Below are 21,627 nucleotides of genomic sequence, written 5' to 3'. Positions count from 1 at the left end.
TTAACTTAGAATATCTGATTGGCATGGACAAATTGGATTGAAGGGTCTGTTTCCGAGCCATACAACTCCATGCTCTATATGGGGTACACTGGACTCAAAGAAAGTGAGGACTGCAAATGCTGGAGATCAGAGTCGAGAGTAAGGTGCTGGAAAAGGACAGCAGGTCAGGCAGCATCCAAGGAGCAGGAGAATCGACGTTTTGGGTATAAGCCATTCATCAGGAAGGAGGCTTGTGAGCTGGGGGCTAAGAGATAAATGGGAGGGGGTAGGGTTAGGGGGAAGGTAGCTATGGAATGTGATAGGTAGATGGAGGGGAGGGGAAAGGCAATAGGTTGGAGAGGAAGGTGGAGTGCATAGGTGGGAAGGAAGATGGACAGGTCATGAGGGCGATGCTGAATTGGAGGCTTGGGAGTGGGATAAGGTGGGGGATGGGGAAATGAGGAAACTGGTGAAATCAACATCAATCCCACATGGTTGCAAGGTCCCAAGGCAGAAGATGAGGCGTTCTTCCTTCAGGCATCAGGTTGTTAGGGTTTGGCGATGGAGGAGACCCAGGATCTGCATGTCCTTGGTGGAGTATGAAGGGGAATTCAAGTGCTCAGCCATGGGCCGGTGGGGTTGGTTGGTGCGGGTGTCTCAGAGACGTTCTCTGAAATGATCCATAAGTTGATGTCCTGTCTTCCTGATGTAGAGGAGACCACATCAGGTACCACGGATACAACAGATGACATGTGTGGAAGTACAAGTAAATTTCTGTCGGATGTGGAAGGATCCTTTGGGGCCTTGGACGAGGTGAGGGGTGTGAGGGTAGGTGTGGGCGCAGGTTTTGCACTTCTTGCGTTGACGGGGAAAGTTGCCGGGAGTGGGGTGTGGGCTGGTGGGGGACGTAAATCTGACAAGGGAGTCGCGGAGGGAATGGTCTCTCTGAAAAGCAGATAGGGGTGGGGAGGGAAATATATCCCTAGTGGTGGGGTCTGTTTGTAGGTGGCGGAAGTGGTGGAGGATGGTGCGATGTATCCGGAGGTTGTTGGGGTGGAAGGTGAGTGGGGGGGGGGGAGGTTCTGTTCGTGCTGTGATTGGAGGGTGGAGTTCAAGGGGAGAGTTGTGGGAAGTGGAGAAGATGCACTGGAGAGCATCATTGACCACGTGGGAGGGCAAATTGCGGTCTTCGAAGGAGGCGGCCACCTGGGATGTTCCTGGATATATTGTTTGCTACACACTAGGAGATTGTTTCTTGCTGCATACGCAGAACGTGCAGGGTCAAATAAAAACAAACTCCTGCACTCTTGCAAATCTAAAATATCCAGTGGGTCAGGCAGCATCTGTGGAGTGAAACAGAGTTAACATTTTTGGTTGTATCCTTTCATCAGGACAGAGAGAAAAGAGAACTCTCATAGTTATTAAGTCATTAGAGGAGGTAGTGGACAGAAAGAAAAACAAGGACTAACAAAAGAATTCCTGATGCAAAAATCAGAGTGATAATGGATACAGTGAAGAGCCAAAAATTGTGTCCAGACAAGGCATGAATACAGTAACATGAAGGGGAAAATGAAACATATCTACGAAAAATAAACCCAGGGAGGTGCAGAGTTTATGATCGAATTAGGATTGGGCAATAAATGCTACCTAGCCAGTGACGCCCTCACCCCATGAATGAATATAGGAGGAAAAGAATTCAATATTACATCCAGAAAGCTACTGAATGCTGCGGTAAAAGAAAGGTGCTGCTCTTCGAGGTTGTACTGAGCTGCTGCAACTGATCACTGACAGACTATAAGCTGAAAGGCCAGGTGGGGTAAAGTGATGAATTAAAAAAAAAACAAGTAACAGGAAGCTGAAGGAGGGGTTTTGCAATTTGGCTATCCAGCTCATGATCTGGTCAACTAAATTTCTAGATTCTATATTTGAATCAGAACTTGAAAGGTTAGTCTCTAACCCACTACATCAACCAGCTATAATTTTTGCTATAACATTAGAGAAACATTACCTTTCCCCGAAATCACTTCCTTATCCACTCGCCATCGAAATCCAAACTGTCAGAGAAGAAATTGAAACAAGCAAAATGTAAAATACTATAATCCAAACCTTCACAAAAAGAACCAACTGCCTGCAAGATATTCAGATTCTTCATCCATTGCCTTTTGAAGAGGAGTTCCCAAACACATGACCCACTGAGGAAAAAAAAACTCATCCGCCTTAAATGAGCATCTCCTTATTTTAATAAACAGTAAAACCTGGTTCTGAATTGTCCCACAAACATTGTTCCCACTGCCACTCTGTCAATTCCCCTTAAATCTTATATGTTTCAATCAAGTCACCACATTCTTCTAGATTCCAGCAAATACAAGCCTAGTCCCTACCATCTTTCCTCTGAAGAAAACCTGTCCATTATAGGCGTTAGTCCAGTAAATGTTTTCTGAACTGCCACCAAATAACTACATCCTTGCTTAAACAAGGAAACATTGTACTCCAGATACGATCTCACCAATGCACTTTTTTGCTCTTCCTGCCAAAATGTTGGAAATTGGGGTCCCCTTTAAATGTGTGTTCATTCCTTATTTCATATTTGGTATCAACTGTGTAGTACAAAACCTCCTTTAGCTATATTACATTAGTAATTAACCTTATAGAAGCATAAATAAAAGATTTATCAGGTGCCATACTACCCTATTACGAACTGCAATGTTTAGTTAAAAAAAAAAGGTTTGATCTTAGAAGGAATGAAAAATAACTTTCAAATGGAGGTGGACAATGGGGTGATGGTCATCCTGGCATCATGAGTCATAGGCTAAGAGCATTTAGACAGGCGATTGGCAAAGTAGAGATGGCCTAGACAAACAGAAGGTACATCAACAGGTTTAGAGAGGGGTATAAATGGAAGATTCAAAGGGGACAGGCCACGACCTTCTTGAAGGAAGATCAGGAGTTCTCCCACATCAGCCCGAGAGAAAACAAAGACAGATACTATTGAAGAATATCATTGTGATAGTGTAAACATCAGAACTTTAATAATTGTTCATGGATTGAAAGAAGCTGTAATAACTCTATACGGCATAAACTGTTAAGACAGAAGCGCAAACAGTTACACAGGAATTCAAAGCAATTAGACAGGCCTGTGAGAAGAAGGAGTTGAAGCTACATAAATTGAACTGTTTAGTAAATGCTTGATAAATGGCTTTCTTATGCCACAAGGATAAATGACTGCCATGCAGAAGAATTCAAGGAATTTGTTGGAGGAAATTTGTGTCTTCAAAGAGAGAGTCAATGCCAACAAGGAACAGGGAAACTACTTTTGGGATAAGGTGGTAAACTGCAGACTTGATAGTTTCATAGCAGTAGTCAATATTGTGGATGAACAAATCTAAAGGATCATCAATAATGTCACATTATAAACTTGAAAGAGAGAAAACTGCAAAGTATTCAACTTTAGATTTCCTCAGGACCAGGACTTCAGAGAACAACACTACATAAGGATTGAACTTTAGACACATTCAGAGACGGGTGTTGGTTGGAGTTGTAGCCAAATTCCACAATTAATCTGATAATAGTCAAGCTGGGGCTGAGGGGTTCAAGTTGCTTACTTGAGGGGTTTTATTTTGGTTGCTACATGCAATAAAGTTCAAGGAACTGTTCCAGTATTTGATTAGCTGTGAAATTTCTTAACAAGTAGCCAAATTAAAGGTGGCTAGTGGTAATTTACCTGCAACACTATGAAAGGCTGCAAGACATCTGGGATGTAAGTGTGTGCTGCCTCTACTCCATTTTACTGAATCATTTAGAATGCGTGACTGATTTGGGTCTTTTTTTTGCCTAATTAACCAATGAACCATATAAACTACTGCTTCTCAATAAACAATCGGAAAATTGCTACAAATTGTTGACTGCTAGATTAGGTAACTGTGATCAGAATCCCACCAATGTCAATACCATATACAGTGGGTTCTTCCTTTGGGATTTTTATTTCTGAAAATATGATATCTATTCCAGATGTATTCTGAAATATCCCATTAAATATCTGCTACTGCATTTCCAATGACTGAACTCTTAGCCTAAATTGCCAGTTCACTCCCACCTGATTTTTCCAGCCCGTAAGTGAATCAAAATTCTCCACAATTATCAGAGTACCTTTCTGACAAGCTTGCACTTATTTCTTCCGTTACCCTCCAATCGCGTGGTTATTATTTGGGAGTCAATTCATTATTCCCATGTGACTTCTTGTCTTTACCATTTCTCATCTCAACCAAAACCAGAACGTAGAAACATTTTATGAACTGAGGGCATCCCTCTTTACTGTGCTAATACAGAGTCTCAAACAGATGACTCTGTTAATTCATTAATTCTTGCCACTTCTCCTGATCTTTCTAAATATCTAAAGCTCTACAATATGCAACTTTGTTTCCATTTATAATATGGTTGGCTTGCATTTTTGAAGTGAAAATGTGTTGCTGGTTAAAGCACAGCAGGTTAGGCAGCATCCAAGGAACAGGAAATTCAACGTTTTGGGCCAGAGCCCTTCATCAGGAGCCCTTCCTGATGAAGGGCTCTGGCCCGAAACGTCGAATTTTCTGTTCCTTGGATGCTGCCTAACCTGCTGTGCTTTAACCAGCAACACATTTTCAGCTCTGATCTCCAGCATCTGCAGACCTCACTTTTTACTTGCATTTTTGAAGCCTATCAACCAATTTATGTAGCGAAAGGCTCTACAGGCTGTGACTACAGTGTCAAACATGAAGTACTCTCCACTGGGTTCTATATGAATAGGCCAAGGAACCTGCAGGTAAAGGATACATTAATGTTTTTCTTTCTCCACAAATGTTGCCAGACCAGCTGAGTATTTCTATTTCAGATTTCCAGCATCTTTCAGAATTTTGTTTGCTCCTTAATTAACTAGTCTGAAGAGACTACACTAAATCACAGTCTCACCATTATTCAATTGAAAAATCCAAGCCACCATAATCTCCAAATGAACATTTATTTATAAATATAAGTAAGCTGAAAAAATGCTACACTTTTCATTTCCTTACCTGATTGCACTTGTATCTGCTTAAATCAGCTATACAATATTCTTTGAATAATTTATCGTAGTATTTCCTTGCCAGCTTTTTCTCCCTAGAAGATGAAAGAAGTTGTTATACAGTAGAGTCTAAAGTGAAAGGAAACTATTTTAACTGATGTGCTTCAATGAAAAATTAGAACTTCCTTCACTTTGACATTTCCTCAATTTTCTGGTCTAGAGCTGGCAGATATCCAGCTGTACAACTCAAGCATTGGCTTCCTTCTCTAAAGAAGTCAAAATCTCAATCTACTGCAAACCAAGTTACATCAAGTCCCAGACCTTCTCTTTCTGAAAGCTCAAATGGCAAATGCAATTAAACACTGGCTATGTCTACAGTCAATTCTGATCTATTATGTTTCTAGATTATTAAAGGGATACACTTCAAGGTTTACACATGTAAAATCTAATGGAAAGTTCAACTTAAACAGAGAATCCTGAAGCAATATATATTGGATTCATAAAGTTATCAATAAAAAGGTAGCTTCTATAATGTTTTTCTCAATGTGAGACAAATAAATCATTTTATAGTTTAACATGAAATGTGGTCAGAGTGATTTTACAGGTATCCATTATTGTCAAGTTTGCATGCATGCCAGGAGTTTTTTTTTGAAGAGACCAGTAAACTATAATTTCAATTACAAATACAGCTGTTTAAGTATGGAACTGATGGGTTGCTGTATCAAATTGTGTTAAACAATTACAAGTCCTTACATACAATTGAAATAACAGTGGAACAAAATACTTATTACTCCCATTACATTTTGTTAGCCAAAACATACATTTTCTTTAGAATGTTATAAAGCATAAGCAAAAACTAAAGTAACAAATGTAAAAGATTAAATGACAATAAATATCCATAAGCACTTGGGAAAAACACTGATTACCAAGTCATATCGGCTTCATCATCCTCTGTCCATAAAAACCTATGGTTTTCTTTTATCACGTCCAGGTCTGTTTTATCATTCACCCTGGAAAAGAAATGTTCAGTGGACTAAATAATTTAGACTGGCACCACAGTAGAGAAAATGAAGCACCTGTATTGCAAAATTAATGAAATTAAGCCCTGCAAGATTTCTGATGCGCACATCATTATAAACATTGGCAGCTAAGGTTTTGTTGACATTACCTTACAGGCAATGTTAATGAGATATCAAGTATTCAAATTTGAAATTTATGGCAATCACTCTTTTGTGGTAAGAGTGGCAATCACTCTTAGCTTACAAATTCAAAGAAGATTAAAACAGAATGTTAGCCTTTAGATGATCAAAGTTAGAAATGATGATTAATGTGACTATGGCGAAGGTAAACTATTCCTCAGATGTTAAGTTGAAGCAGCACTGCATACTATGCAAATTTCTCCACTGGAATCAATGCAGCTCATTACACAATGCAGTATTAGCAAATAAACTACAGCATTGTACACAAATGAATTAGTCTTATTTTAATTTTCTGGCAATGTGATTGTTCATGTTGGAAATCAGTAGATATATTTAGTACTCTATAGACGGAATAAAGCACTATCCATACTGAAAGAGTTACTGAGTTGTTACATATTCAGTTACTTACGTTGATCGTTTTAAATCTTCCTTTGAGCCACCATAGTACAGTAAGTAATCATTGATGTATTTTTTGTGTCGGGAATACTTGAAAAGTTAAGAAAAATGTCATATTTCTGCAGGAAGCAGCAAATGCCAAACAGTATAATATTTGTAATTAGAATGCAACACAACGCTACAAACATGGAGCTTAAACCCGTAAACTTCAAAGTCAGACATGAATGCTGCCACTGCATAAGGTTGGCACCCTGCCAAGAAGTATAATACTAGTGCATACAATTGTTAGCTAACACATCTAGTAAACAACAGTTTTCAAATCAGATTAGATTAGATTGCCTACAGTGTGGAAATCAGTCTACACCGACTCTCCAAAGAGTAACCTACCTCTGACTAATGCACCTCACACTATGGGCAATTTAGCATGGCCAATTCACCTGATCTGCACATCTTTTGGGCTGTAGAAGGAAACCAGAGTACCCAGAGGAAACCCAGGAGAACGTGCAAACTCCACACAGACAGTTACCCCAGGCTGGAATCGAACCCGGGTCCCTGGTGCTGTGAGGCAGTAGTACTAGCCACTGAGTCATCGTGCCAACAAATGTTAACAATTGATTGCGCATCATCTAGAAGAATCCACATTTCCACAGTTATGTATTTTGAAGCAAAATATAAACGGACTTCAGAAATAGTTTAAAGCATCTCAAATTCAACAGAGTGTTTTGGAGAAATTATTCTAGCCTTTGAATAGGTACATTTGAATGCCAGAATTGGAACTGTGAAGAGAAAATTATTAAATGATAACTGTCACTGAGATCCTCATCTCTATCAAACTTTGATACAAAAAGTTATAGCTCTCACCCTACCAATTGTTACTATTACGTACGCAGATGTAAATGATTGTGAAATAGACATTTACATTATCAGTTTCACCTTTGGCATTGGCTGTTTCATCCCACTTGTTGCAGCTCAAGTATTTGGAAGTGTTTTGCCCCAGACTAAGATTCAAAGTCACAAGAACATTCATTTTCCAAGGATAGCATTCCCAGGCATTAAGGTAACATCTTCATCAATGTTGGAAAACAACTTCTGCATCCTTCAGTGTTTTGCTTCAATTGTAAAACCAGTGCTCCGTTATCTTGTGTGTCATAATCAAGGTAAAGATAATAAATGCACTTGGAGCATCCAAAAACCTATACATTATCTCCATGGCAGCATGAATTATAAGAGTACTAATATCCCATTAAGCTATTACAACCAATTTGATTTCTGAAATTGAGGTCTCTGTCTGATTAATTGCTTTAGAAATTTCTTTAGTGGGCGGCACAGTGGCACAGTGGTTAGCACTGCTGCCTCACAGTGCCAGAGACCCAGGATCAATTCCCGCCTCAGGTGAATGACTGTGTGGAGTTTGCACGTTCTCCCCGTGTCTGCGTTGGTTTCCTCCGGGTGCTCCGGTTTCCTCCCACAGTCACAAAGATGTGCGGGTCAGGTGAATTGGCCATGCTAAATTGCCTGTAGTGTTAGGTAAGGGGTAAAGTGTAGGGGTATGGGTGGGTTTCATTTCGGCGGGTCGGTGTGGACTTGTTGGGCTGAAGGGCCTGTTTCCACACTAAGTAATCTAATCTTCAAAAAAAAATTATGTTGAAATAGCATTTCAGATCAATCGTTACTGAACTAATATACAGTACTATTTATGTTCTCTTTGTTGTGAACTGTGTCTCTGAAGCATGTCATTTTCCCTACAAGTAAATGGCTCATCCTTTTAACTGGAATACCGCGATATTCCTGAACCAGCATGAGCTAGAATGAAAGCATCATTGGGTCTCTTTCAACAGTGATACACTACTGATCTGCATCATTTATAATGACTGCGGCCACCACTACTCCATTTGGCTAAAACATCATCAGTTTTGGAGTTGGACTAATAGAACAATTGAGAAATTAAATGGTGGGTGTGGATGGGAGGGATAAGCCGACCGGGCTTGTTCCTGTTGTACAGTATGACTAATGCTACAAGATGCATTCCACAAGTTGCTGTTCATTTTATGGAAATCTGCAATTTTAACCATCATGCTGAATCAGAGAATGGGTATAATACAGAAGGTGGCCATTTGGTCAGTCAGGTCCTTACTGACTCAGTGCAACAGCAATATAGCTAGTTCCACTCTTTTACCTTTCCCTGTGGGCTTTTAATTTTTCTAAAAACTGAAAGAACTGTGGATGTTGTAAATCAGGAACAAAAACAGACGTTGCTGGAAAAAGCTCAGCAGGTTTGGCAGAAGGATCATCGGACCTAAAATGTTAACTCTGATTCTTCTTCACAGATGCTGCCAGACCTACTGAGCTTTTCCAGCAACTCCCGTTTTTGTTCAGTTCACAATGGAATCTACCTCCACCACTCTTCTAAGTGTTTACAATCGAGATTGTAATCTTTGTTTCACAAAAAATACCATTCCTCACGTCACCTGTGATTCCCAATCATTTTAAATCTGTGCGCTCTGGTTCTTAACCCTTCTCAAATGGGAACAATTTCTCACAGTCAGCTCTGTCTGAGAGATGTTGAACATCTTTATTAAATCTCCTCTCAACTTTCTCTTCTCTAACAAAAAATAACGTCGGTTGCTCTGATCTCTCCATGTAAATGAATCTCTGGAAGCATTCTTGTAAATCTATCCATACTCTCTAAAGCTTTCATATCTTTCCTAAAGTGTGGTGACTAGAACTGGACACAACACCCCTGGTAAGCCTAAACCAGTGTTTTATAAAGGATCGTAATGTGTTTGTTTTTGTATTGTATAGACCATCATTTTATTTTTGTGCTTTTTAAAATTGTGGACTAAAATGAAAAAAGCAGTGCTTTAAATCCAGCATTTTAAAGGATTGTTGCATATCTTGAAAAAAAAAGTAACCGGACTCTCAGGGCAAGCATTATGTTTGCTGTTTGAATATGAAGTTTGGTTTGTAGACAATTTTTTCAAGGTTTCTATTGAGAGTAAGGCTTCTTTGTGATAAGCTGTTGCTCAAACCCTCCCTTGTGTTGAGATATTATCTCTGTTTAAGGATACAGCATCCATGGCAATAAGATGGAATCGTCGGTTTCTTGCTTCCTCCCTGACAAAAAAAATTACAAATTACGTAAAGAAAATTGTATTTATATTGGGTCTATGATCTTCTCAGGACATCCCATATTAAAAGTTATTTTAGAAATGTGTAATAGTGGTTTTGTAAGCAAATACACAGCCAGTTTGTGTTAGACCTTACGAAATAGGGACAGGAGTACACGGTTGATCCCCTTGAGCCTGCTCTACCATTCAACAGGATCATGATTGCTCCAACATTCCTCATATCTTCTTTGCTGCACTTTCCCCACATCTCGATTCTCCTGCTGATCAACAATCTATCTCAGCCTTAAATATATATAAGGACTTTCCCTCACAGCTGCCTGTGGCAAGGAGTTCCAAAGACTCAGGAGCAATTCCTCATCTGCTCAGTCTTAAATTGGCACTCCTTTATTCTGACAGCTTGCCCTCTGGTTCTAGAATTTCCCATGATGGGAAACACACTCTCAGCGTTTACCTTCTCAAGCCCCTTCAGAATCCTGTGTTTCAATGAGGTCATGTCTCTTTCTTTTAAAGCTAGAATCCCAAACTGTTTAGTTTTCACTCATAAGGCAATCCTTCCACACCAGGGATCATCCTAATGAACCTTCTCTCAACTCCCTCCAATGAAATGATATATTTTCTAAACAATGGGACCACAACTGCTCAGAGTACACCAGATGTGGTCTCACCAGCACTTTGTGCAGTCATAATAAGACTTCCTTACTCTCGTACTCCAAACCCCTTGAAATCGGGACCAACATTCCACACAAATTCACGAACAGAAATAAGATCAATTCTTTTAACTAATGTTGACTGAGTATTAGCCAAGATACAAGAATAACTCCCTTCTCATGGATAAAGTGTCACTGAATCATTCATATCCACCTGTACAGATCAAGGTTCAAAAGAGATCACATCCAATAGTGTAGTACTGAAGTGTCAGTTAGATTTATTCTTTAAATCTTAAAAATCTGTAGATCTTGAACTTCAGAAGTAAAAGCAAATACACCCACTTGTTACACTTTCAGAGATATCCTTACCTGTCCCATTCTTGGGCTGCAAATTGCTTGTGAGCCACACGGACATACTTTTCCTTCTGGAATGGCTTCGTAAGTAGTGCAGCATCTTTATTTGTGCTAGAATTCAAACAGGAAACATGTCTAACTATTAAAGAGGCTAATGATAAAACACATAAGAAATAAACAAAATACGATCTAAACTCAATATTAAACTTGGTCATGCAACACTTTCAGCAAAGTTTGAAAACAATTAAGCTCAAGATAACATAGACGTAGGTATGTTCACCAAGCTGGGAGGTTGATTTACAGATGTTTCATCCTGTCTAGGTGACAGCTTCAGTGCTTTGGAACCTCCTGTGAAGTACTGTTGTACTGTCTTCTAGAATTTATTTTGTTCCGCTCCTGATGCTTGCAGTTGCTAGTTATAGTAGCCGGTATACTGGGTCTAGGTCTATGTGCATGTTAATGGAGTCTGGATGAGTGCCATGCTTCTAGAAATTCTCTGGCTGTCCTCTGTTTAGCTTGTCCTAGGATCGTTGTGTTGTCCCAGTTACATTTATAGTCCTTGTCATCTGTGTGGGGCTACTAGGGACAGTTGGTTGTGGTGTTTAGTGGCTAGTTGGTGTTTGTGAATACAGGTTGCTAGTTATCTGTCTGTTTGCCCTTTATAGTGTTGCGTGCAGTCTTTGCAAGGAACCTTGTAAATTACGTTTGTCTTGCACATGATGGGTATAGGGTCTTTTGTTCTGGTGAATTGTTGAATGAGTGTGGTTGTCAGTTTATGGGCTGTCATTAATTCCAGTGGTCAGAGAAGTCAGGTTGTCAGTTCTGAGATGTCTTTTATACAAGATAGTGTGGCTAGTGAGTTAGCTCATGGCATGTCCTCGTCGTGTTGTTTGTCTGTTAGGCATCTGTGGATGAAGTTGCGGGGATATCTGTTCTTGGCAACTACTCTGTCGAGGTGTTCTTCTTCTTCTCTTTGTAGGCCAGGAGTGCTGTAGTGTGTTGTAGTTCTTTTATATAGGGTCCTAATGCAGCTTCTCTTGTGTATGTTCAGGTGGTTGGTATTGTAGTTCAGGAAGTGATCCGTGTGTGTGGTTTCTTGTACACTTTTCTAGCGCATTCACCGTTCTGTGTTCTTTCTACCATCACATCCAGAACTAATTGATTGTTGGTTCCCCCCTCCCTCATAAATCTGATCCCTGTGAGCATGGGGTTGATAATCTAGTGTGTGTTCTCAATTTCTGTCCTCTTAATGACACCAAAAAGTGTCGTCCACGCATCTGATCTAGAGTCTGCGGTGGATTTGTGGGAGAGCTGTTTGTTCCAGTCTTTACACCACTGGTACAGTTATGAGTTCAGGGATGGGTGATCCCATGGTTGTTGAATGTGAAGTGTGTCATCAAGCACAGGTCAGTTTGAGTATGCAGTCCTTGTTAATAGGTTCCCCGTCATAGAGTCTGTTCTGCTTGTCTAGAGGATTGGTTATTTTCTCTCTGGCTGGAGTTTTATCACTGAAGTGAACAGTGCCATTAATCAAATGAGACCACTGCTTCATCCTTGTCTATGTTTATGTTCTTGATGTTGTGTAGGAATTCCTGCGATGATTGTGTGGAGTGTTTGGATACTGTGAGAGGATGTTTTAGTTTTTGTTGAAGTTCTTGTGTCTGTTTATGCAATGGACTTCCAGAGAATGCCACAATAGGTCGAAGTGGCATGTCTGATTTGTGTATTTTGGGTAATCTGTAAAATTTTGGGGTGTTGTTCATCCTTTGTAGGTCAATCCTGGTTATTAGTCAGTTTTTTTGTCAGTGCCGTCGTGTGTTGTATACTCTATTGCTTAGATGTGGCGTAAGGTCCCACTCTTTCTGTAGGTAGATGTCGGTATCTGTAAGTAGTTTCTCTGTTTTCTGAATATATTTGATCTTGTTCATCATAACCATCATTCTGCACTTGTCTGCTGGTACTATGATTACATTCTTGTTGTTTTTGAGTGCTTTTAGGGCATCTTTTTGATGTTGAGGTTGTTCACTTGTCTTTTCTTTGTTAGTAAGGATACAATGGTTTGTCTGATTGTTTGCTGCGTCATTTCGGTTAGTCCGTTAATTATGAGCGCACATTCTAGTGAAGCTAGGAAGTCTATTGTATTTCTGTCCTTCTGGTTGTAGTTGAGTCCCTTGGCTAGTATAGCTTTTCTATGTCTTAAGTGGTCTGTTGGAGAGGTTTCTTACCCAGGTGTTTGTTGTGCTGTCTTCTCTGTTGTTGGTTAGCATTATCATTTTGTCTTGTAGTGCTGTTCTCTTTCTGTATGTAATCCTGTTCTGTCCTATGGTGATGGCCTATTTGATTGTCGTGGTCCACTTCTGATTGGTTGTTTTTGAAATTAATTATCTTTGGCACGCAACTTCTTGTCTGTACCTGATAGTTTGTTGTGTGTTTCTGTAATCATAACCTGGATTATCCTGACACAGTTTTGTCTGACTGTTTCTCTGGCTTGTGGGTTGTTGATTGATGTCTGTATCTGGCATATGGTGGTAGTACTTGATTTCATCGACATCCATGTAGGAATCGGAGTTGTTCCTGAGTAGCGCTTAGGTGGCTGGTACGGGATTCACATTTCCTTACTTGTCTTAGCGGTGTCACCCATAGATATTCAAGATGTTCTTTACACAAACTTTGAAGCTCAAGATAAATCATAGACACTTTTTTTAAATATAGCTGCAGCTTTATAAAAATGAAAGCTTAACATGAGTAAATGTTAAAATTATTCGTGTGTATTTAAGGCACAATAAATTCCAGGATCTTAAATAATCTTTTAGCTGAGAAATCATTTATTTTATTGAGAATAGGGTGTCAAAGTTTGTCTGAAAAAGTTCTGGATAAGTGCCTTACGTTTCTTTTAAACTACATTAAAGGCTATATATACACCAGATATTGATTGTACTATAAAATACATTAATCCTTTTTATAAAAACAAACATTTAGAGCTTGCAGCATTGAAAATCTTGGTAAGGTGTTGAAACTGAAGGGTGGTTACTTGATTTAATTCAACAATCAACATCTTCCAAAGAGGAGTTCTTCCAAAATTACCCCTTTTATTGTTATAGGAAAAAAACCCTTCTATTTTCAGGTGAAGTTTTAATTCTGTAGAGTAACTCTCTTGCTAAAACATGCTGGCTAAAATTGTAATGCCAAAAAATACACCACATACATGGAATCGCAATGCTGGTAATATTACTTTCAGCAGCATTCAAGAAAAGGCTGAACATGGGACAGACTAAACTTCCTGAAGAAGGGCTCATGCCCAAAATTCTCCTGCTCTTTGGATGCTGCCTGACCTGCTACACTTTTCCAGCAACACATTTTCAGCACAGACTAAACTCAACCAGAGAGGAATATTGTTCTCACTACCTTGTGCTCACCAGCCCCTATAAAGAGCTTGCCACCTTCTGTTCAACATCCCTCTTTATTAGCCAACTCTCAAACCTTTGCCATGTTGCTAAATGACCCCATCTAAGTCCTCCCCACCGTTGACTCCATTTGCACAACTGAAATGGCCAACAAAACAGTAAGAGCTCATGACAAGTGGACAATGAGAACACTACAATGTCATTACAATGATGGAAAGTACGCATGTGATAGGAGATCAAATATGTGCCAAAAGGTCAAGTGTATTCTTTCCTGTTTGGTGTCAGATGTGAAATATATGTCTCCCTTTTTAAACTTCAAACTCAGCTCTGTGTCAAAAGGACTTTCCCCTTTCTTTCTTGACTTGAACAGCATTTGTCCATTATTCTTTCTCTCCTTATTCCCTAGTTTGTTTACTTCATAGCTTTTCTTCATCATATCTTCCTTCACTGATCTGTTACTCCTCTTTTTTATTGTTTCACACCTTCTGTCAATGCTGAAATTTATTGTGCCATATTGCTGAAGCACAGTGACTCAGTGGTTAGCACTGCTGCCTCTCTGCACCAGGTACCCAGGTTCAATTCCAGCCTCGGGCAATTGTCTGTGCGGAGTTTGCACATTTTTCCCATATCTGCATGGGTTCCCTCTGGGTGCTCTGGCTTCCCCTGCCCCCACCCCAACGATGTGCAGGTTAGGTGGATTGGCCTAACTGATGCTAAATTGTCCAAGTCATAGGAAATATATGGTTACAGGGATATCATAAAGGAGCGGGCCTGGGTGGAATGCTCTTTGGAAGGTTGGTATAGACTTGATGAGCCGAATGGCTGCTTCCAAACTGTGGGAGAGTTCTAAGACTTGAAGATTGGAGGACATTATTTTTATGCTATTTGACAGAAAGTACGTTGTAAACTACTACCCAGGTAGCAATTACTGTTTCTTTCTTTTGTGTGGTTTTAATTCAGTTATGTTTAAGCCATCATTTGGTGGTCAAGAAAATGTCTTCTATGTAAAAACAGTTTTTGCAAGTGTATTGTTATGACCAAAAGTTATAATTTCAATTCAAAACAAAACAAAACAAGGCTTACAACAACTAATTATAATTGTTTAATTCACAAAGTAAAATAAACTCATGAAATACATTTCTTATATACATTCAATTTTAACCAGAATTACATTGTACCTTCGACTTTTACAGTTGGACGTCTCACTGTCATTTTCATCCTCACTGAATTCGGAATCATAGCCCCCAAGACCATGCTCCTGTTAATATTAGGAAAAAAGTGCAGTATTATATAGCTTGTTTTTCATATTCTTTTATAGCATGTGGCCAAATCTCCAATAATTATCGATCCTCCACAGAACAAAGGCACAATACAACAAAACCATTAATTGCCTACACTGTACTAAATTGGAACAAAACAGGCATAAGTTAATAAGAATTTTTTTTTCCCAAAAGAACTAATGTCCACTGTACAGACAAAATACTATCACTGTGAACAAACCTGTAGACTACTGGTAAGATCAGAGTTAATGCATTTCTTTCATTGGATCATGTTAAACAGGCTGTTGTTACTCACTTTACTGCATCACAAATCGCAACATGAAAGTTAAATTTAACAATTGACACAAATGTTCATTATTACTACATCCATTCCAATGTTTGTCCATAAAATATCTTCTGAACTTATGCAGTTTTAAACCATGAATTCCATATTCATTTGCATGGCAATTGGCAATTTCAAGTTCTTTCGGTTTCCAGTTAGCTAATTGTTTTTTGTTGATTGCAACCACAGTCTACTGCACTCCCTTTTGCAGCCTCTGTTTTTGCATCCTGCTCCAGTCACTCACTACCTCTTGCAGCCTCTTTCTTTCCCCATTCATTACTTCACCCCAAAATAAAATGATTAGCTTGGGTCTCGGATCACTGGACCACAGAGACATTACCACTGTAACTGCTGTTTCATATCACCCATCCTTCTTTAAGAATTTAAAGTTAGATTTATGATGTGCATTCAAGTTTCAAAACTTTACTATATTTGACTAATAATCTCCATCACCATCTTTCATACCTAAACTTCTTCAAACTGCGAATAACACTTGAAACATGTACTTAGCAGAACTTGAAGACTGCAACATTAATTAAGAAACACATTTCAGCACTATTTTGCATTCTATATATTTTTCAGTAAAGGTCGGCGATACTTTGCCGAAAATCTTAGTTGCTGTAAAACAAAAGCTTCACTGTGGAAGAGACCCAATATAATGTTCATCCAAAATTCTACTGTCCAGATCTTAACTCTCGCAAAATTGCATAAGAATATTAAAAACTAAGACCAGGAGTAGGAAATTTAGCCCCTCGAGCCTGCTCCACAATCCACTACAATCATGGCTCATCTCACCTATTATGCCTTTGTTGCTGATCTCCATTGGTTCCCAAACCTGCAACATCTTAGTCTTAAAATGCACATTTTGTGGTGACCCCACACCACAACTCACCAATAGAATAAATAACACACTAAGGAATCTACAAAAAAAAGACAGATAACCAAAGCTGACCTACGAAGAATGAAACCGGAAAGCAACAACACCCCCAGATTCTATGGACCACCCAAAGTACACAAACCAGACATCCCACTCAGACCCATAGTATCACTACCAGGGACACCAGCATACAATCTGGCCAAAGAACTACAACAGAAACTGAAACACCTGGTCAGCGGATCCAAACACTCCATACAATCAACACAGGAATTCTTGGACGCCATCAGGAATACACACATAGACAAAGAAGAAACCATGATCTCATTCGACGTGACGGCACTGTTCACTTCGATTGACAAAACCCTAGCCAAAGAAACAATAGCCAACCTACTGGACATACAAAACAGAACACAGGAGGCAGAACCTATCAACAAAGACGGCATACTTAAACTAGTGGACTTGCGCCTCACTACACACTTTACATTCAACAATCAGATATACGAACAAATCAACGGAACACCCATGGGATCACCAATCTCGGGACTCATAGCAGAGGCAGTTATGCAAAGGTTAGAACAAACAGCCCTACCACAAATTCAACCCAAACTCCGGGTCAGATATGTCGATGACACGTTCGTAATCATCAAAAACACGGAAATAGAAAAAACACACCGGATCATCAAAGCCACACTCTCAGGAATCCGATTCACGAGAGAAGAAGAAGAGAATAGCCAACTCCCATTCCTAGACGAGATAGTACAGAGAACACCGAACGGAGAATTCACCACAAGGGTACACAGGAAAACAACACACACAGATCAAGTCCTAAACTATGAAAGTAACCACCCCAACACACACAAACGAAGCTGCATCAGGACACTATTCAAAAGAGCTACAACACACTGCAGTACACCAGAACTGCGAAAAGAGGAAGAGGAACACCTATACAAGATATTCGCCAAAAACGGATACCCACGCAACTTTATCAACAGATGCCTAAGAGATAGACCATGGAACGAGGACATGCCACAACCAAAAGGACTAGCCACCCTACCATACATCAGGAGCGTTTCAGAACTGACAGCCAGACTACTGCGACCCTTAGGACTCATAACGGCACACAAACCAACAGACACGCTCAGACAACAACTTACTAGTACAAAGGAGCCAATACCCAACATGAGCAAAACTAACGTAGTTTACAAAATACCATGCAAGGACTGCACAAAACACTATATAGGACAAACAGGAATACAGCTAACAATCCGCATACATGAACACCAACTAGCCACGAAACGACACGACCAGCTATCCCTAGTAGCCACACACTCAGACAACAAGCAACATGAATTCGACTGGGAAAACACTACTATCATAGGGCAAGCCAGACAGAGAACAGCCAGGGAATTCCTAGAAGCATGGCATTCATCCACAAACTCCATCAACAAACACATCGACCTGGACCCAATATACCAACCACTACAGCGGACAGCTGAAACTGACACCCGGAAGCGGCAAGGACAGACCACTATAAATACCGGAAGAAACATCAAAGAAGCGCTTCACAGGAGGCTCCAGAGCACTGATGATGTCTCCTAGCCAGGGGACGAAACGTTTGCAACAAAAACTTCCAGCTCGGCGAACAGAACCACAACATTAAAATGCACATCCTTATTATTAAATTCCAACAGGCTTGCCTCTCCATAATTGAGAGCTTTCCAATTCTAGAGATTCAAAAAATTTCACTCTGCTCATTTAGGGCCTAAACGCAGCAAATTCCCCCATCTCGCTTTCTTTCTTTAAGACACTCCCTAAAACCCAAGTTTTTGGTCCTTGATTCAAATAGGTTCTGTAGCAGTGCCACACATTGTTAGAGCATTTTAGTTCATTCAAAAGTACTATGGGACACAAATGCAAGCAGTTCCTGACCTAGTCATGGAAACATGTTAGAATCTTATAATTCCTTAGGGGGAGCACTCCATCAGGAGTAGAGATGATATTTGTGAGGCTCCCAAATCCTGAGCTATACAAAAACAATTTAACATCTGCATATTCACACCTTGAATCACTAGTGAAATGGGTCAGAAACGACAGTCTGCATTAGTGGTACTGACATGGAGGTGGTCAAAAGTTTCAAGTTCCTCGGAAAAAAATATCACCAACAATCTATCCTGGCCCATCCATGTCAATGCTACAGTCAACAAGGCACAGCAACACCTCTGCTTCCTCAGAAATCTAAGGTAATTCAGCATGTCCACAATGACTCATCAATGTTTATTGATGCACCATAGAAAGTATCCTACCTGGCAGCTCGGTATGGCAACTACTCTGCCTAAGACTGCAAGAAATTACAGAGAATTGTGAACGCAGATCAGTCCATCATGAAAGCCAGCCTTCCATCCAGTGACTCTGTCTACACTTCTCACTGCCTCAGGAAAGCAGCCAACACAATCAAAGATGCTTTTTACCACCGTTACACACTTCTATTGGATAGAAGACACAAAAATTTGAAAACACGTACCAACAGATTTAAGAACAGCTTCTTCTCCAGTGTTATCAGATTTATGAATTGACCTTTCATGTATTAGAAATGATCTTTGTTTGTATCTTCCCTGTAGCTGTAATACTAAATGTGGTATTCTAGTAGGAGAAAGTGAGGACTGCAGATGCTGGAGATCAGAGCTGAAAGTGTGTTGCTGGAAAAGCGCAGCAGGTCAGGCAGCATCCAAGGAACAGGAGAATCTTGCTGCCTGACCTGCTGTGCTTTTCCAGCAACACATTTTCAGCAGTGGTATTCTAGTACCCTGATGTTCTTAGTTAAGGTACGATTTGTCTGGTTAGCACACAAAACAATACTTTTCTCTGTATCTCAGTTCACGTGGCAATAATAAATCAAAGTCTGACCAATACACAGCTAAACTGACAAGATATTCTATTTTAAAAGAATAGCCTTTAAAAATGTTTCAATCTGACATGATTTACTCAAGTGTTTCCTCTGGAGATTTTAATAGTTAACATCACTTAATGCAACAGTTTTATATTTTCCAAGTTTTGGAAGGTCTGGCAACATTTGTGGAGAGAACAGGAGGTAACATTTTAGATCAATGACCTTTTATCTGAACATCTAATAAAACACAGCAATCTGAAATATTTACTGTTTCTCTCTCCTGAGGTGCAGCCAGGCCTTGTCTGTCTCCAACGTTAATACCATTTCTAATTTATTTTTTTCAGTTGTTGATCTCATGGTATCTCCCATGCGCATTCTGATTTGCAAAGGGCAAGAGCAACTCCAAAGGGTTATCATTTAGGCTTGAAAAACAAGCATGTTAAATAAAAATAGATGATTAATCACTGAAGTTAGTTAGTACTTTGAACTTAGTCTACTCCTGAGAGACTCGAAGAAAGATTATTCACTAATTGGGAGGAAGCAATTTAAAAAAAATGAAACAAATACAAAAATTATTGCAGACACTAAGGACTGGCAGCATCTATAAAAACAGAAACAGAGTTAATGCTTTGAGACTGGTATAACAACTTCAGAACTCAAAACTTTAGAAGTGCTAATGTATGTATGGCATTTTAAAACAAGATCACATATCTATCCCTACTTTTCTTCATCTTACTGACTGCAGAGAGACTTTCTCTTCCAAAATGTAAATTTTATTTATTGGAAAACCCCATTCTGAACGAAAGCACTGACTTCCCAAACTCTAAAAGATAAAAACAATGACTGCAGATGCTGGAAACCAGATTCTGGATGAGTGGTGCTGGAAAAGCACAGCAGGTCAGGGAGCATGCGAGGAGCAGGAAAATCAACGTTTCGGGCAAGAGCCCTTCATCTGTATTCCTGATGAAACGGCGATTTCCCTGCACTTTGGACGCTGCCTGAACTGCTGTGCTCTTCCAGCATCACTGATCCTGAATTCCCAAACTCTAACCCTCGCCATGAACTGAGGACACCATCAGCTGAACGAGGGAAGATCAACAATAGACGCGCAGAGCTGGAACTCCCCGCGCTGTTGTCTAACTGTCAAGTCGCCTCGTGTTCTCACAAACCCCGCTCCACCGTCCCCTGGAGTGTGCTCATGTTCCCAACCTGGACAAAATCCAACCGCCGTCCCCGTCCGCTCATCGCCCTCCTCTTCCCGGCGACCAATGATGGCGCGGCCGCTGACGTCATCAGGCGTCGACAACGCTCGGGCGGTTGAACCGTTCCCGGGAGGAGGCGCGCGGGCGTGGTCACGTGGGTGGGTGGGGTGCCGCTGGAAGCGAAATGGCGCATGCGTGGTCTGTCAGCGGTTGGGTTTTGGACGGACCCTGATGAAGGGCTTATGCCTGAAACGTCGATTCTCCTATTCCTTGGATGCTGCCTGACCTGCTGTGCTTTAACCAGCAACACATTTTCAGCTCTGATCTCCAGCATCTGCAGACCTCACTTTTTACTCAGGTTTGGGATGGAAACAACTTTTGAGGAGGGAGTTAAAATTCACACAACAACAGGTTTAATGGGAAGCACTAGGTTTCGGAGCGCTGCTCCTTCATCAGGTGATGGGGTAGGGAAGGAGAGTGGTTGGTCTGTGTGTCCTATTCCCTCAGGCTGTTTCACAACTGCAGAGGTGGTAAACCGGCTGGTACCTGTACAGGCCATTCGGTCCAACACGCCCGTGCTAGCGTCTCTTGTCCACACCAGTCTTTCCTCCATTCAATATAATGTTTCAAATGATCTATTTGTGTGGCCGCCACAAACTACATACACACACCCCCACCCCACACTCGCAGCAAAGCGACCTGTACCCAAACACAACTGAATTTCTTAGAACATTCCCCATTCTACAGAAAAAATATGAATTGTATACGCTATCATTTGCACAATTACCAGTTGTGGATGTTACCCAATGTTTTTAATTCAGTCAGGGGATATGGTCTTAATATTTCTTGGGGATAGGTCACCGGACCCAAAACGTTAACTCTGATTTCTGTCCACAGATGCTGCCTGGCCTGCTGAG

At 40.3% G+C, this 21,627-nt stretch overlaps 1 protein-coding gene across 1 annotated transcript in view; it reads right to left on the bottom strand.

Moving 5' to 3' along the window:
• Positions 1 to 20,787, bottom strand: part of fra10ac1 (FRA10A associated CGG repeat 1) — a 37,907-nt gene extending 17,120 nt beyond the window's left edge. The window contains exons 1-8 of the mRNA XM_060842377.1: positions 20,718 to 20,787; positions 15,321 to 15,400; positions 10,754 to 10,849; positions 9,678 to 9,723; positions 6,623 to 6,699; positions 5,941 to 6,024; positions 5,025 to 5,109; positions 1,988 to 2,033 (exon numbers count right to left, since the gene is read on the bottom strand). Of these exons, the coding sequence (XP_060698360.1) occupies positions 1,988 to 2,033; positions 5,025 to 5,109; positions 5,941 to 6,024; positions 6,623 to 6,699; positions 9,678 to 9,723; positions 10,754 to 10,849; positions 15,321 to 15,400; positions 20,718 to 20,753 (550 nt within the window). The 5' untranslated portion in view covers positions 20,754 to 20,787. The remainder of the gene's footprint in view (positions 1 to 1,987; positions 2,034 to 5,024; positions 5,110 to 5,940; positions 6,025 to 6,622; positions 6,700 to 9,677; positions 9,724 to 10,753; positions 10,850 to 15,320; positions 15,401 to 20,717) is intronic.
• Positions 20,788 to 21,627: the final 840 nt, after the last annotated feature.

Source organism: Hemiscyllium ocellatum, chromosome 22, assembly GCF_020745735.1.
Source record: "Hemiscyllium ocellatum isolate sHemOce1 chromosome 22, sHemOce1.pat.X.cur, whole genome shotgun sequence".
Classification (NCBI taxonomy): Eukaryota; Metazoa; Chordata; class Chondrichthyes; order Orectolobiformes; family Hemiscylliidae; genus Hemiscyllium; species Hemiscyllium ocellatum.
This window is presented reverse-complemented; position numbering and strand designations above follow the sequence as displayed.